This window comes from Oreochromis aureus, linkage group 13, assembly GCF_013358895.1.
Source record: "Oreochromis aureus strain Israel breed Guangdong linkage group 13, ZZ_aureus, whole genome shotgun sequence".
Classification (NCBI taxonomy): domain Eukaryota; kingdom Metazoa; phylum Chordata; class Actinopteri; order Cichliformes; family Cichlidae; genus Oreochromis; species Oreochromis aureus.
The window spans coordinates 11696339-11713606 of record NC_052954.1 but is presented as its reverse complement, the minus strand read 5'-3'; the positions used below and the strand labels follow the sequence as shown (position 1 = coordinate 11713606).

At 42.4% G+C, this 17268-nt stretch overlaps 1 protein-coding gene across 1 annotated transcript; it reads right to left on the bottom strand.

Moving 5' to 3' along the window:
• Positions 1-6573: 6573 nt before the first annotated feature.
• b3galnt2 (beta-1,3-N-acetylgalactosaminyltransferase 2) lies at positions 6574-15800 on the bottom strand. Its single transcript, XM_031737524.2, has 12 exons — positions 15496-15800; positions 14814-14940; positions 14269-14369; positions 12219-12418; positions 11850-11945; positions 10236-10346; positions 10035-10113; positions 9371-9554; positions 8911-9036; positions 8556-8715; positions 8419-8475; positions 6574-7568 (listed from the first exon to the last, which is right to left on the bottom strand). The coding sequence occupies exons 1-12, from the start codon at positions 15602-15604 to the stop codon at positions 7431-7433; spliced, it is 1488 nt and encodes a 495-aa protein (XP_031593384.1). The 5' UTR covers positions 15605-15800; the 3' UTR covers positions 6574-7430.
• Positions 15801-17268: the final 1468 nt, after the last annotated feature.

The following is a 17268-nucleotide window of genomic DNA, read 5'->3' as shown; positions in this document are numbered from 1 at the left end:
CACACACACAACCACAACACATGGGCCCATCATTACAGAACACAGAGGCATCATTATCCATAGTGTATGTAATCATAAGCCGTCTCCTGTTACAGCAGATGTGTGTATTTATTTTTCAAGGTTATCGGTGCTTTCACATCTGCATGCTGAACAGTACGGGCTCTGAGATTATTACAGAATTGCCTGCTTTGATTTGAGGAACCTTGACTGAATACATGCACACAGAGCCTGGCTCCTCTGGATGCGGTTGGTGCTTGGTCTGAAAAAACAAGACAACAAAACAAAACTGGGCGCTGCTCATCTAAATCCTGCGTTATCTTCTGTTAATACTGTTGTGAGTTTTTCCTGAGCCGCTGAAAGACAGGCAGAGCTGCGGAGGGCGGCTATCTGTCCTCGACAGCTCTGTCGACTCAGTGAAGCCCTGGATCTTGACAGCTGCAATTCAATTAATTACGTGTCCTTTGGATTGAATTGTGGCTTCACTAAAAAAAAGGGGGGAAAAAAGCATCTATTAATCAAAATGTCCATTTTTTATAAATCTGTGGGACCGGCACCTCTGCTAATTTTCCTTCCAAGCAGCCGCAAGTGCAGGAAAATGTGATGCAAATGCATTTCTGATTTGATAAATAGCGGCAACGTATGAAGTGGCTTTCGCGGAGCTGACTTAAGTCCATCACAATAATCAAAGCCTCTCACGGTTCTCATTTCTTCTCCCCCTCGCTCTCTCTCGCGCTCTCTAGGTTGACTAGATTGATTTTCCTCACCCACGGTGTCTGAATTCTGTTTGAGAGCAAAACAGAATAGCTTTTGTGCTCGCTCACTGTCTCCCTCATCCTCTGCAAGCTTTGGATTATTTATCACTGGGCCGTGCTTTACACATCTGTGTTGCTTGGTAGCACTCTGATGGATATTTCATAAATATTCTTGTGACAAGAGAAAAAAAAAAATTGAAAACCTTGTTTCTGAAAATGTAAATATCAGGCACTGTGTTTACTCCTTCGCTGCCTTTCTGCTGAATTGAATCATACCATAAGCTTCTATATTCTTCTTGTTATTTGCTCAACTATGTGGGTAAGTTTTCATGCGATCGCTGGAGGTTTCACCTTGCACACATTTGCACCTCTGAGCTGGCAGAACCACTGCAGTCCTTCACTGAAGCACCTGGCAGGATATTAAAATTTTCCACAGTAGACTCTGAAGAAAACCACCCACATGACCGCTCAGTGGCTTCTGTGACTTAACAGTCAACCTGGTGAACACAGAAAAAAAATATCACACTCAAAATCCCCTGAAATGACCAAAAATCCACAACGTTCGCCCTCCCGAAACTACTACCACTGTGTTCAGTGGTTTTGTTTTGTTTTTGCTTTAACTTCTCACTGTGTGATAAATGTTCACGGCGCAGTGGCTACAGAATAATCAACCATCAGCATTTACCGTAGATTGGTTCTCTGTAAGCCTCTCTTTCATGCAGCTGTGTCTGCCACTTTGTAGAAAACTTCCCAGAAAAATGAAGCCTTGATTCTGCAACTACAACAAGTAGCTTTCCTCAGGTGCCTGAACTAGTGGTTACTAGAAGCTCTGTGATGGAATAAAAAATATAACAAAAGAAGATGGGCCATCCTGGCAGAGGAGGTTAAAAACATGGAAAAGAAACCAAACATTAAACAGCAGTGAACCTCAGACAGGCGTTCACATGATTGGAGAGAGCTCTGAGACTTGGGAGGATCCAAATGAGATATTCGGTTTAATCAGTAAGTGGGCAAACCTGCTTACTTAACAGTCTGGTACAAGAGAAAATGATCCAATCTTTGCAAAGCGAGCGCAGGGAGGGAAAAGTTGTCCAGTGACACTTTGAAAAACTGGTCTTTCATTCCCTGAAAAGCCTGAGAAACTATTAAAACTCCTGGCCAATTGTTGGGGACCACCATCGACTGCAGATTTGGTGCGCAGTCAATAGCTCCAGGCTGGGCTGACAGAAAAGAAAGCACAGTGCCCGACTTCATAGTAATGAAAAGAAAAAAGAAAACATGTCACCCCTGTGGCACGCTGATATTTTGGCAATAACCTTTGGACAACAGTGGAAGAATAACCCACACTTGGTTTTAGATTTACAAGCACTTCCTGTTAGCAGGATCATTTTGATGTGGATGTAAAGTTGGACTTTTTTTTGCAGACGTCTTTAAAATCACTTGATTCAGAAAAAAAGCTTCCTTCATTTTATAATATTCATGTCACCGATCCCAGAACAACACATGTTCTCATGCATAATTCTACCAGCACTCAGTCGCTTGCAAAAAAAAAAAAAAAAAAAAAAAAAATCCTCACTGCATCTTGATGTCTTATCGGGGATAAAGAGGAGCAACAAAGTGCTCACTTGTTTCCGCATGCAATCACTGTAGCTTATATAAATCTGTCTTCTGAGCTCGACATGGCCATGTGCAGATACGGCGCTGTCTGAAGGGAACAGAGACACCGGGGTCATTTCTGCTTTGATTTGAAGATTACACATAACGACAGATATCCAGTCTTACAAGGTGGGGTTTAAAAATAAATGTAGCTTTCATGAGGTAGGCGAAATCTAAAAACATGCTTTTGAGCTACATTACATGACTCGCAGGGAGCAAAAGTCATCCTCTAAAGCGCAGAGTTTCTTTTAGAAATCCATCAAGTGCAATCCTAAATAGAAGAAGAGCCCATTTAATGCTGAACTGAGGGGGAGAAACTATTCACCGAGCTGACATCGTGGCATTTCTTGCACACATGGTGTCACATCAGGTTACATTAAATGACTGAGTGGTTTCCAAGAATCTCATCATCATCATCATCAGACCAGTGAGCTAATTCATGATCCTCTTAAGACAGAATGACTGTCAGTAATGGTTCAGTAATGGCTCTGCTAATTATCTCTCACAAACACTATCACAGTAAATCTGCCGCGTTACTGCAGCAGGGGTCAAGTGGGTTTATGAAACTCGCGATTCACTCGGCATTTCCACGGCTTTATCAATGTAATGGATTAGCTGGACGACGCCCTCCACCCGATGTGTCACACACGTCTCACAGCTGCGCTCTACAAATGTTTGGAAAAAGAAGGAAAAAAGGGGGGGGGGGGCAGCCATAACCTCGCCAGGCTGAGACGCTGTAGAAGCCATGGAAATCAGAGAGAGACGTGAGTGCAGTTTCAAATTGGGAATGAAATCGTTGCCCCATTAGGACATAGTTGTGCATCTAATAATATCTCCTCATTCCTGCGAATCAGAGTCGGGCAGAAATGCTGGTTTTGGAATGCCGGGTGTCATGAATAAATGATTTCCTCCTGGTTTTAGTGCACAGAGAGGAGGAAGAGGAGGAGGGGGGAGAGAAGAGGCGGCTGATTGACAGAAATGTGTAATGCTTTGCGAGGGAAGTCTAAGAATCTGGAGATGTTTGAATAAGTATGCAGATGCATGACTCTCAGCACACTGTAAGCTCCTGAGATCTGAGACAGCTGTGCCTCATCTGAATCCAGGCGAGTTCAGTTTAAAACAACAGGTAGGTTTTAATATAGTCCCTAATGTAGGTAAAATTAGACACACTACTATTACACATGATCCCAAATCAGTCTGCTTAAAGGTTTATTTTGTTATTTTTGATGCGACAAAATGTAATTAACTGTACGGTTCTCAGTCGTCATGGTAGTCTAAAGAGCTTTAAAAAAATAAAATAAAAGATGAGACAACTGGACTTCTTTTAGTTTTATCCAACAGGCTCCTTTAACTCGAATAGCAAATGTTGAGGAGTCATAAATATTTAACCAACAGACCCAGTACTGATCATGTGATGTGAGTAATCACATGAGCCAAGGTGTGAAAAACAAAAGGCACGGGTTATTACCGTCACTGAGGATTAATGTTGAAATGAATTTTAATTACTTACCATTTCAAATTCCATATCAACATCTTTTATTTCCAGTTATTTTTGCCTTTTGATCGTGATCAATGAGACAGAAGAATTTGGCCTCACAGTTTGAGTAAAATCTTTCTCAAATTAAAACACATTTGCTGATAACGAGATCAGCCCAGATACCCACTGCACTCATGGTGTCACCAAATGTAGCATTTAAATGCTAATGTTACACGTAAATATTTCTGCTTTTGCAGGTGATACTCCACAACTACTGCTGTTGCTGACCATGCCCAACAGTTTGAGCCCAGTGCAACCATCTTCTGATGGCAGCTTCCAGCATGGATCACTCCACGTCACAAATCATCTCAAACTGGTTTCAGATGGCCTCCAGAGTAATCAGATCTCAATCCAATAGAGCACCTCTGGGATGTGGTGGAACAGGACAGGTGAAGCTGTCAAATCTGCAGCAACTGGGTGATGTTATAAAGTCGATATGGACCAACATTTACTAGGTTTCCAGAACCTAGCTGAATCTGCCATGAAGAATTAAAGCAATTCTGAAAACAGGGTGCAGCTTTGTACTCGTAACGCTGCAATGATGTGCGTGGGGACTGTAGATAACAGAAACATATATAGCTGAAATAAATTAAAATGGGCAGATACATTAAAAGGAAAATAATCAGCAGTTAGTTTGGCTAAAAGTAATCAGTGAAATAGCTGAAAGTAGTAGGTCAAGAGTTGAAATAGCCAAAAATAATGAACTAACATTAAAATTCTGACCTGCTGAAACATCAGTTCTTCCTGTGGTGTATCAAGAGTCCAAATATACCCAAAGCAACATAAAAACTTCGGCTGCAAGGAAAAATATTGTAACAATTCTGTAACTGTGTGAAATTGTAGGTATAAAACTCAGACTGGCCTGTGTGGGTTACCTCAGAGGGGGGGAAAAGAAATCTTTAAAATGCTCAAGCAAAAATTAAGTGTCTGCCAAACCCATCCCGAAAATGAGACTCAGATTTGTAATGTCAACACATTCTCGTATTCACTCTGCACCGCGAGAAGATGAGTTTTTGGAAGAGGTGAGACTAACGATGAAAAGGATTTTATAAATACAATTAACTCCAGCGCCCAACTTCCTTCTATTTTCTCTGAGCAGCGCTTGTCACAGTCTAAACGGATGATTGCACTTTCATGGCAAAATATTAATAGAGTGAAAGAAGTCAGTAGTTCAGGGAATTGTACTCTTGTCGTCACTTAGAAAAGATTACATACACGCTTGAGGGCATAGAACAATTCAGAACGTGTGGGGTCTATTAATATCAAACATATGAATGAATCACAGATTCTGGGTCAGTTAGATGAGCTGAGATCTTTTCGTTCCGCTGGTTTTACTGCTGTGGCACTTTTACACTTTGGCTTCTTTAGTCTTTAAGCGCCCAGCTTCAGGAGCGTCTATGTTCACAAGTATTGATCGCTCGGAAAACAAGGAATTCTTAAGTAGCGTCTCCCCTAGACGACATCACTTTGTACCTTCTATCTCTTGCTTAAACCCAAACAGGAGCTCATCTTCCCTCCAAATATGAGGCAGTTCATAATTACACGTTATTCTGAAAATGAACAGTGGCAAACGTAAGGGAAGAAAACACTCAGGAAATACGGCCGAGCTGTTAAATTATTATAATAATAGAAAAGCCTGAGGAGATTTAAAGTGTAATACATAACTGCAATCTGACAGTAAACACGGTACAATTTGTTTCACACGATGACAGATTCTGGTGAGCGAACGGGACTCGAATAAAAGGATTCAGAGGAGATGAAGAATATCTCTAGAGCTAATAATTTAAACATTTTGCATCAGTATCCCTGCAGCGCTCATCAAAGTTTAGACAAATTTAATAACTTCTTCCCCTAAAGAATCATCGGCACGGAAAGCAGAAGTGACCTTTTTTCCCCTCCCGTCAGTGTGTCATTTCCACGCTTCTCCCAGTTCACAATGAAGGGCTTCGATGCGAATCAGCGAGAAAGGCTGATGGGGCGGAAAACGCCGCGCTTATCTATGCTGGAGAGTGGAACAGATGCGGATATGACTTTGTTATCATGCTGCTCAGTGAAAGAGAGGAGGCGAAAGGATACGACGGGAGGGAGGAGGAGGGTGGTTAGGAGAAGAAGAGGAATGCCTGCTCGAATGTCAGGTTAAGTGCACGAACAGATTTTTTGGCAGGTGGGACGGGCCTAAATAAAACAAACGACTCGTACCGTCCTCCATTAGTAAAACATTCAGCATCATCTTTCATTATTTACCCCCAAAAAATAAATTAATTAAAAAAGAAAGAAAAGAAAATATACAAGGAGGAAATCTAATTCTGGGGACTCGGCATCAATCACATGGCTATACTTTAGTAAACAAACAGATCCCACTAAAAGAAGCATGTGTCCAAAGAAGCCTTCGGTCTTATCGATTACATGAAAACACTGATCAGTTTGGTGCCAACACATCCTCTGCTCCAAAACTCCAGCGCTGTTACTCTCTTAGGAGAAGAATAGGATTCCTGTTCCTTTTTAAGTTGGGAATAAAAAGGACCTGTGTCATCCGTATCCAGTGTCGACTGAGCACAGCAGCATCAGCAGCGCCCCCAAGTTTACTGCGTTCATCGTTCCCAAAATAAACAACAAGTGAGCCATTAATCTCTCTTAAGTGTTCTTTATTACCTTTGAGGAGGCTTTCATAAAACCGTGTTAAACGAGTGAGTCTTTTCCACAGTCGCTCCGACTGCTTTGTCAAGTTCCCCCAAAAATCTGTCAATATCACAAGTGTTAACATACGTACAGACGCCTAACAAATACAGTAAGGCCACATCACTATCTGCACAATAACAATTACAGTACAAACTGTGTGTGTGTGTCTGTGAGAAAGCCCATCATAAACCTACAAACAGTAAAGAAGATGAAAAGCTTCAGACAATAAATTTACAAAACATAGCAATGCAGAGGAATCCTCGTTAAAACGCCATCAAATATCTGCATTAAACCAAAAAAAAAAAGGTTCAGCTCTGTCTCCAGAGTACCAACAATTAGAATAAAGTACTCAAAGTCTTACAGCAATCACCCTGAACATGATGACCTTCACACGCTGGTATTGCACATGGTTCTTGTACCATCCCTGACAGTTACATTAATAAAGCATCTTTTCATCTGCAGTCTTCCCACATTTTGACATTTTCAAATTTAATAACCGACTTCATGATACAAATACCGGCAGGATGCTACAGCTAAAGGTGAGGTCTTTTTTTCTTTAAGCTGCAAATGGTTTATGTTGTTAATATTACGAACCTGCAAAGTTTGACATTATTTTCCCTACAGAGTGTCCCACATTTCCAAATCTAAGTGTTTTTTTAAATAATAATAATAATAATAATTCTAGCAACTGATAATGGCTCAGTTTAGTGTTTTAAGAAAAAAAATATTACAGAAAATGACCTGACAGCTAGTGTCGAGTGCATTTTACCCACAGTGTCACGTAGTGAGTGTGGCGTGAACCACATTCAGTGGTCCCAGGGGCATCCACAGGGGTCTCCACAGGCTCTTTTCCTATCCCAGAGAACGTGCAGCTCCTTGGCCGTGTGCTGGGGGGACGACAGCATGTCCAGGTAGCACTCCTTCTCGCACAGCCAGCCGGGATCCTGGCAACAGGAAGGGGGAAAAATTGATTTGATTATGAGGCGGACGCCGGGTCACGTTTCTCTCGGGTTAAATTGGCAGTATTTTATTTTGATATGCTTCAGGTTACAAACATTAAACCATTTAACACAATCACGCCTTTAAACTGCGACTCCACTAGCAAAGATTTTTTGCCGCATGCTCGTAATAAAAATGTTAAGCTGTAAAGCAAACCGCATATTGAATTACTAGTAAGAGAAAAACAATCATAAATGTTCATGCCTCTTTGCTGCCCCTTTTTTTCTCCACATAAATCAAATTGTACGTGCTTAGCAGACTAAAAAATTCAAGGGTGAGAGGGGGTTTTATCATTTCAGTTCACATTTTTATTTCACGTTGTGTCTTTTGCTTGCAGAGCCTATTAGTGAGATGCTAAAGTTTGGCTAATGAAGCTCAGAGGACCAATAGTGAGTACAAATGAGTGCAGTTTTCTTTTTGTTTCACAGTATTTGTTATTCTCTTTGTCTTACATTGTTTAACTGCTCTAAGTCATATAAAAGGCGATGTGTTAATACACCGTACCTTATCAATAATGCTGTAAATTTAAGTACCATTTATATTTACAGCTTGAATACAGCTGCCATTTATATTGTAAGAAAAATGTACACATTAAACACATTCATATCTGTATCTTTCTAACATTTCTTAATGCCAGACGCTGACCTTTATCAGTCTGACGTTGATAAGGGCTGGTGTACCGTGAAAGCACTGGGCTAAGTTGTATTTTATGCCAGTGTTAGACTCATAATAAAGCAAATCATTTATGTTTTACTAATGCTGGCATTAGTTCATACCATTCAAGCAGCTTCTCACCTGATATTTCTGAGGCCCAACAGCTGCCATCCATATCCCCATGCTCACATCCTCTCCCTGCAACAAGACATCCAGGATGGACTGCTCACGTTATGATCATGAACGTCGGCCGCTCTTATTTAGCATTCGTACTCTACCTGGTAAGCCTTCAGTTTCTCTGCATTGTTGGCAAGCCACTGGACCAGGTCACGAGAGACCACATAGCCAGAGCCGCAGGCAAATGCCGGGTAGGCTGGACTCGCGTACTCCAGCTCCTGCCACTTCCCAATGCGATCCACCGCCCAGCTCTGCCTGAAACTGGGTCAGGATGGCAGAGACATCATCATCAAATACAGTCTCCATTTCAGGTGACCTATCAGCATTTTAACCGTGCACAGCGTTCCCGTTTCTTTGCTCCAAAATTCAGCTGACAGCGCACTGAAGTTAAACTGTAAGCACAAGTGGACACAAAGTATATGCTGTCAACAGGACCGGACGCCCAACTGTACTTACTTCCCCCACCAGAAATTGCTGCGTTTGAGACCCTTGTGGTCAATCTTCATTAATACAGAGTCCACGTCGATGTAACAATCATCATCCGTCTTCAGCAGTAGATTAAAGTCAGCGTTTCCCACAGACCTGCCGGAGAGGGAATATGCAGCCTTAATTAAAGCCCACCCTCTGATTTTATACAATAACCCAGAGTGGATTTGCTTTCAAATACCAGCGAGCATGAAGGGCAGGAGGTCTGCAAATAAGTATAACACTTATCACATCACAGCTTAAGACCACTCTGTGTATTTTGCTTTATCTGATGACTCAGAACTCTACTTCTTGACTGAGCGACTGCAGTCGTGATTTTAACAGTGAGACATTTTCAGGCGTCGGCACACTTTCATTTCAGGTTGCTGATTTCCTCAGAGGGCCCAGGCAATTTGGAGACAGAGAATCGAGTCATTAGCACTTGGCATACCATTTATAGAACTGAAGCAGTTTGGAAGGCACGTTCCTGTAGGTGTCTACCACATCTACGAACACCATGTCGCCATGCCTGAGGCTCTCCTCCTGCAAAGTGGCATCCTCCTCCCTCAGCCTGGAGGCATGGCGCTCCATCCTGGCTGGGCGGCCCCGCAGGAGCTCTGACAGACCGTCTCCATCTGACGCAGAGTGAGGAAAACAATCGGGGTAATCAGGGAAAAAGTTGTAATAGTTTTTGTGCAAAACTTATATTTATTCAGCCCAAATTTTTTAATAACCTAAGGCGCTTGAGGTATAATAACTTTAATTACGTCGAATAAAACGATATGAAAAAATGATAATGTTTGGCACAATGGACCATTAGTTCGGTTTTTCAGAGATGCTGAATGATGAATTTAATTTTGTTTTGCACAAATTCACTCCAAATCTCCTCTCAAGATTCAAAATGCAAACACATGTAGGTAAAATCAATACTGGAACAGCAGGGTGTTGAGGCTATCAAAATGCTATTTTCTATTTGGAACATATACAAAAAGCCTGCAGCGCGGTGAGCGGTGTTTTTGGAGCTCTTACATCTGGTCTGTTTTTAAAAATGTGGCTTTGATCACACAATTATCATATTAAAAAAAGTGCAAAGTTTATTCTGCTGCCGGACTAACCATAGATAGTAAATGTGAAGCCTCCAGCCAAACCGGGAAATCCAAGAGCACTTCTATGAGGCAATATCCCCTCTGCAATCTGCAATTCCAAGAAAAAGAGCAAAAAAAAAAAAAAAAGTTTTAAGTTATTGGAAACTTGAAAGAGGAATGAGAGTGCGTTATTCATATATTTCCTTCTAGATACTGTGTGCGAACACATACAGAAGAGATCTTTAGGACGCCTCCTCCATCACTGAGCTGCACGGAGGAGGAGTTGACTGTGGTCAGTGCGGCAGAGTCGAGACTCTCCCAGACGAGCGTCCCCTCAAACCCCTGGAATAAAGACAGATGTCACGGGTGGCACACGGTGTGCTGTCCAATGCTATCTCATCTGAATGATGTTATTAGCTACCATCAAGGACACTGCAGACTTGGAAACTTTAGAGTGGATTACATTATGCTTCGCTACAATGTTAATGAAAGATTAATTTAACATCCCCTGAACCTAGCCTCTGCTGCAGCGATGCACCGGTGTACTCTTGTACCCCTGACATCACCGCCAGGCGTACGTGCAGACACAGGGACAGCTTTCGCTTGGCGGTGCGTGTTAAAGCCAGGACATCGCGAGCATCAAACACTTTTTTATGCACTGATGTGTTGCTTTTCTGCATCAGTTCAGGTTGGGGATGTTTACTTATGCAAAGGTAAACACCAAATTCAGCGTGAGGTCACCGTTATATAAATATAACAGGATAAAATGAAGCGAGGCTCTCCAAAATTTGGCTCTCCTAACGGATACTTATTCTATTTAACATCAACCTCAATGAGTGAGCTCATACACATGAATGACCTCATGTGTCCTCTGATTTCGGGGGGTTTAACCTCTTTAAATCTGCATGTGGCACCCATTCACATTAATGATAAATCACTTCTGTTTAATTAATTTATAAACTCCTGAACTTCCTTAAGTCTCGTGTTTTTCTCTTTTTCGTCTCCTCCAGTTATCAACCCGAGCAGAGCCAATGAAAAGGAGGAGACGCCGCTAATGTAGATAATCATCTCGCACTGCGCGGGCGTGCGAGACGGGGACCATGATGTTTGCAAAGACTCAGTGGTCGTACAGCATCGTAACTCACAGGCATTACTTAGGGGTGAAGAGAGACCTGCTCACATTCGAGGCATTGTTGAGTCAAATTTGAGCAATTTCTCCACAAGAAATTCGTCCATTTCTTTCATGTGAGGAAGAATTTTAAATTGCTTTTCATTTTTATATAGTTTGCATTTTTACAGTTTTTCTATATTTATCATATATGTACATACGTGTGTGGGGATCTACTTTACGTGGGTTATTTGTGTGCATTTTATCTGAACTGTCAATCATGTTGTAACTGTGCATTTTAAATGGTGTTGTACAAATAAAATTAATATTATGTTGGAAATGATTGTGGACAGTAGTAGCTACGCTAATATGGCATTAAATTATTGCATTAAAACAAGCCAAAGATCCCTGGTTTGATTCCAGGAGGAGAGACAAATCCCTTTGTGGCTGCATCAAGAAAATCCAGGTAAAAAAAATAAATTAATAAAAAGAATCTGTCAAATCAAATATGCAGAGCTACTTTCAGCTGCTCTTATTCACAACAGGTCACTGCCTGTAGTGACCTGTTGTGAATGAGAGCAGCTGAAAGTAGCTTTCTAGTACTAAAAAGAGCTTAATTCAAAAAGAAAGCAGAATGGACTCAACAGCTTCTGAAGACTTATATTCCCGACTGGAGGACTTTTACTCCATTTTTCTTTAGTCGTGGCTACAGCTCAGAGGATCAGAGACAAACTGACCTTCGGCAGGATGAACTGCTCCACTGGTTTGTACCACATCCAGTTCACCAAGGTCCCCGTGCTGATGGAGCTGAAGCGAGCAGTAACCACAGCCTCCTGGAGAGGAAAGTGCAAAAAAAAAAAAGAAAAAAAAGAAAAAGAAATACTCAAACTTTTTATCCATAAAGAATTCACAAAGACGCTGTCCTCCATACTGAACACAGCCACACACTGCTCTGTCAACAGCAGGACTCTAAAATGAGCTGAAGTTTGTTCAACAAACAGCAGCAGCACAGAGTCCTCCAGCTGCCCTCGGGCTGTGTTTCTACCGAGCTGCACAGAAACGCAGCATACGCGATGCATTACGTTCACAGGTCAAAGCCGCGTTACCTCCTGGTCCAGCTGGAGAAGCTTCACCGTCACGTTGCTCTGAAGCTCTGCTCGGGTCCCGCTGGGAAACACCCCTAGCCGGGTTATCACCACCGGGTGGAGGACCTTGAAGTCCAGGGCGATGGCAGACACGTCAGAGGGGGCGAGCAGCGAGGGATCAGACACTGTCACAATCTCCATCTCCTCGTCCCGGCCTGCCGCTGGGACACAGAGAGGGCAGCGAGTCACTACACAAGCACACATGAAATTTATTACAATCCCAACACGCTGACACCTTTTTTTTTTTCTCCTAGCGATGAAGAGAAGAGAGAAAGCATTCGGAAAAGGCGGCGGACCCTGGGAAAGCTACACCATCAGCACTTTGAGGAGCTGCTTCTTCAGGACGGCTGTCTTCAAAGCGAGCCCCTGCTTGTGAGCGTGCTCTCTTAATTACAAAAGAGCAGTTTATTACCCGAGAGATCAATGAAAAGATCGAGGCTGTTAAAGCGAAGCTGCGAAGCCCCCCGCCCCGCTTTCACTTTATGTGCATTCTACACAACTTCTACAGCTCCTTCCAAAATAAAGACAATTGGAGGCGAAGAGGATCAGACGCTTCATCACGCCAAACGCTTCTCATGTTGGCTGAATGGGACTGAGCCGCAGGATTATGCTACCACTAAGAGACAATAGACGTAAATGCTTTTGATTGATGCTTTATTCCCTGGAAACCTGACAAAAATGTAATTATCAAAATATCATACATTTTTATCATTACATTTCCGTCGCTTAGGGTGTTTATGGGTGATTATTTCAATATCAAGCACCAACTATAGGCTGCATTGTGCATGGCTCATTAAATAGATCATAAATCAAACCATTAATTTTATTACTGGCTAGTGGATGAACATTCAGTCAAAAAAAAAAAAAAAAAAGAATAAGTGCATAAATAAATAACACACAAAAACAGAGCTCAGTGTGATGTCTTTAAAGTGCTTGTATCTTTAATAGTTCAGAATTCAAAGGCAAAGACAAAAATCTTTAATTACATGTCAATCAGTCTATTCATCTCATGCTGTAGTGTTTATATCAGCTCTGAAATCTCAAAACCTTCAAACATCATTAAATATCTCACTATTTCGCCTCGATTCAAAGCGCGCACACACACACACACACCTTCTGCCGGCAGCAGGATTACTGCTCTGAGAAGCTAATTAGCATTCACCTTATTGTAGTCCCCCCCCCCCAAAAAATGCCTGTGATGAACACGGAGCAAACAAACACATTTCAGCGCCACAATTAATTGTCCGCTTAACGCGCGCTTTGACCTGAATCCTGCGTCAGGTACCCCGACTGTGCTTAAAAGCTGCCACTGTCTCTTTCTCTTCCAATCACACGGAGCATCACACGCACCAAAAGCCTGCCTGCCATTCTGAAGCAAATCACGTCAACAACCAACAGCCATTAACGCAGTGGAGGGCAAGAGAAAGGGCTGGGGAACAAAAAAATAAATAAATATATATATTTATTTGCCATGACCCTAAAGGCCGCTGTGTGAAAAGCCCATTCTGATGAGCTGTAATTATGTTTCCATGAAGGCAGCTTAACGCCAGTAAAAGTGGAGAAAGCCGGCTCAAGTGGACGGGTTCGGCAAAGGCGACAGACGTTAACAATTACTGTCGACGTTCAAAACTGACTGCGAGGGAGTTAAATTATTTCATATAGTGTCTGCTCTTTGTGCAGCTCTACTTTTCTAAGTGTTAAGCAGTTCTAGTTACCCCACCTCCTCCTCCTCTTCCCTCAGCCCTGCAGCAGCAGTGAGCATTTCTGCTTTGGCCTTAGATATACAAAAGGAAGAGAAAGTTGTCCTTGAGCTGTGGGAACACATGAATAAAAAGGTGTTTCACTCTTTTTCTCAACAGCCATTCTTCTCATTCTCTCGACTCTTCTGCTGTTAGCCTGCCTCCGCTCCCCTTTGACGACCGCGCACACAAGCAACAGATTGCAGAGAGAATTAGAGCTGCAGTGAGATGCCTCTCCCCTCTTTTGCTTTTCTTTTTTTCCTCTCTTTTACCTGGCTCACTGAAGTTCAGGAGGGAGCAGGAGTAAGGATCCTCTCGGTCATCCTCTGGTATAGGACACCCATGTTCCCCCACGATAAACTTCACCCCCACTCTGGATGAGGGAAAAAAACAAAAAAATAAACAACAACAACAACAACAACACCACCAACACCACAAACACTGTGACATACACCTTCCTCCCCCCCATTTGTGCAATATTCGGCTACAAGATTTCTAAAGCTTGTCCATCTATCCGCCCTGCGTTGCCATGGTTACCGGGGGGTTGCTTAAAGGCCATCACACCTTATCTGTGCTCGGATCGCTGAATGAGAAGGAAATGGACAAAGAGGAAGAATGAAAGAGAACAATATTGGCCGCTGGTCAGGTAAAGATAAAAGGCTTGATGGGGCTGTCAGTTATTTGCTGCCAGCTGCTGCTGGCTTCACCCCCCCTCCCTTTCTCTCTATTATATGAATTTGACATGGTGAGAAAAAGAAAGGCAAGAGAAATTGAAACAAGCAGAAAAGCAGTGAAGTTGAAGGTCCAGCCTGCTGACCTGTGCTGGAAGTGGGGGTGGTGTCTGAGGTATCCCAGCCAGGTCTCTCTTATCGCCTGTCGCAGTTCATAATGATGTCTTGCTGACAGCACCCCCACCAAAACTTCATAGAAAGGTAATGGCTCATCTGCATTGGAGACAGACACGTTTCACTGAAGATGACCTCACACAATAGCAGAGTACTCAAAATGTAAGAGCAGATGTAAAATATGGATTAAAAAAAATAATCTAAACACACCCGTTTTCCTCTCATACTCAGTTTGCGGTGACTTACTGCGATGCACCCCGTGAAGATTAATGTCTTCGTGCATTAAAAGGTAGTTAGTCTACACTGATCTGATGGTGAAGCCGGTTCACACAGCCAGTGTGAGGGCTGATAATGAGTGATAACCCGCTTCAAGCAGCCACGGAGCACAGTAGTTGCACTGTAACACGGCGAGAGACTATCCCAGCAACGCCCCGCACTATTCAAATGTTACATTAACCTCTTTTCCTCCGTAAAACACACATCAGAAAACACTCATTCCAGTCACTGCCGTTAACTACCTGTCCACACACACAACCACACTAACTAGCAAACTACCACACCGGGGCGGTAAAGGCAAAGTTAGCCAGCCGCTCGAAAGGAAAAAAGTTGCGAAGCTGAGGAGGTAAAAGCCCGGGGTTGTGGCTAAAAAAGTACCCGAGTATGTGTTGTTGTCCAGCGGGGCGGAGGAGGGTCGTTGTGCCAACCACAAGTGCACCAGGACGGCGACAGCACAGGGGAGCAGAATGAGCGCTAGCCTCCGCATGGACGGAGCCCTTCATTCAGCCGGAGCAGCCTTCAGCTTTAGCGGCGCGGAGCCTCCTTCCTCGAGCCGCACGGTGCTGCGCGGTGTGAGCTGCTCCGTGTGTGCGCTTCATTTCAGCTCCGCAGCTCTCCGCCGGGCTCTCACCACTGCCTCATGTCTGCCTCCGCTGCTCGATGAGCGGGACCAATGGGAGAAGAGGAGCCCTACCGCGGTGCACTCTGGGAGGTGAAGTTCAACCCTGTAGCCAATCGAACGAGCCTTAAACTTGATATAGTAGTTCTCTGGGTTAATAATAATAATAAATCATACAAATTTAAGTTCTAGTCCTTTCTCAGCTTAATAAAATTACTTTCTTTTATAAACTGATTTTATTTCACTATGTACTAATATTATTATTTGTAGTAGTAATAGTAATAGTACTTAAAAAGTATTAAGTATTACATTACTTTTTAAACACTCTAGCTAGGGAAATAAAACTATAAAGTACATGTATCTAGTACATTTACTTAGTATGATGGAGGAAAGGGAACTGGACCACTGTATCACATAAAAACTTTTTTTTTTGTTTTTTTTTGTTTGTTTTTTTTAAATTGGCCCTAAATATCCAGTATTTGTCACTCAAATTTGCATCTTTTTTTCCCATGCTAGTCTAACTGTGTACAAAGATAAATGTGCTGACAACAGCAGGCAACAATTTTTAGCATTTAATGTGTCCCCATTAAAAATAAAGCAGCCTCGTGCTGTTTTATTTTCCACTCAAATCATATTAAAGTCAACGGTATGTTAATTTAAGTACGTTCTCTAAATATTTTATCCCATGTCCCTAAAACAAATGAAATGCTAAAACATTAAGGGGGAGTCCTGATTATCACATAAAGACAAGTTACTTTGGTAGGTTTGCTTTCCTTTACTCCACACAGTAAAGTGAGGAGAACACTGTAAGCAGAGACAAAAATTAACATACGAATCATTTCATCCTCTCTAAACCCAGGTGATGTGTTCTAGCGTTAAGATAAGAGCACAACTTTATCAAAAGCTGTTCCCCTGTGCTGCACATAAATCATTTAAATGGAATCTTTTGTGCATGGAGACGAACGCTTGAGGAGGATTTCTTTTGACTCGGAGAGCACCAGTGTTTTCCCGGAGGAGGAGAAGGAGGAGGAGGAATGGGTCACCCCACTAAAGAAAAAAAACAAGCCCTCCACAGTGCTTGTAAACATTTTATTTGTATTGATTTTAATGGAATTCCAGCATTTCACAAATGCCATTTCAGAGACCTTACCACCCCTCGGAGTGAAAAAATAATAATGTGACGGGGAAACACTGCAATGTGCTGCATGTCAGTGCTCTGAGCAGAATTCATTGAGAAGCTGCTGCAGAACACCATGCTGTGCCTGTAGATGAATAATCTTATCAGGAATTATAACTATTCTGGTAGACTTTGGGGGCCTCACTGCTCAATTTGGAAAATTGCTCCAGTGCAGATACCCAATATTAGATAACCTACTGCCCCAGGGATAATTACTTTCCTGTGCATTATATAATTCTTTTTGGACTCGTATTCATAGATCTACTCATTAGGATGATTTAGTTCTCTCCCCGCAACACATTATTCATTTGAAAGGAAAAGGCTATTCATAGCATGTTCAGGGGTTCTTGAAACC

Excerpts from the sequence above, each read along its gene's own strand:
- b3galnt2 (XM_031737524.2), bottom strand. The coding sequence starts at position 15,604 with ATGCGGAGGCTAGCGCTCATTCTGCTCCCCTGTGCTGTCGCCGTCCTG. Across the intron at positions 12,419-14,268 it reads CCTGAACTTCAGTGAGCCAG|CGGCAGGCCGGGACGAGGAG; the intron begins GTAAAAGAGAGG and ends TCTGTGTCCCAG. Across the intron at positions 9,037-9,370 it reads CTGCTTCAGTTCTATAAATG|GTCTGTGGGAAACGCTGACT; the intron begins GTATGCCAAGTG and ends CCTCTCCGGCAG.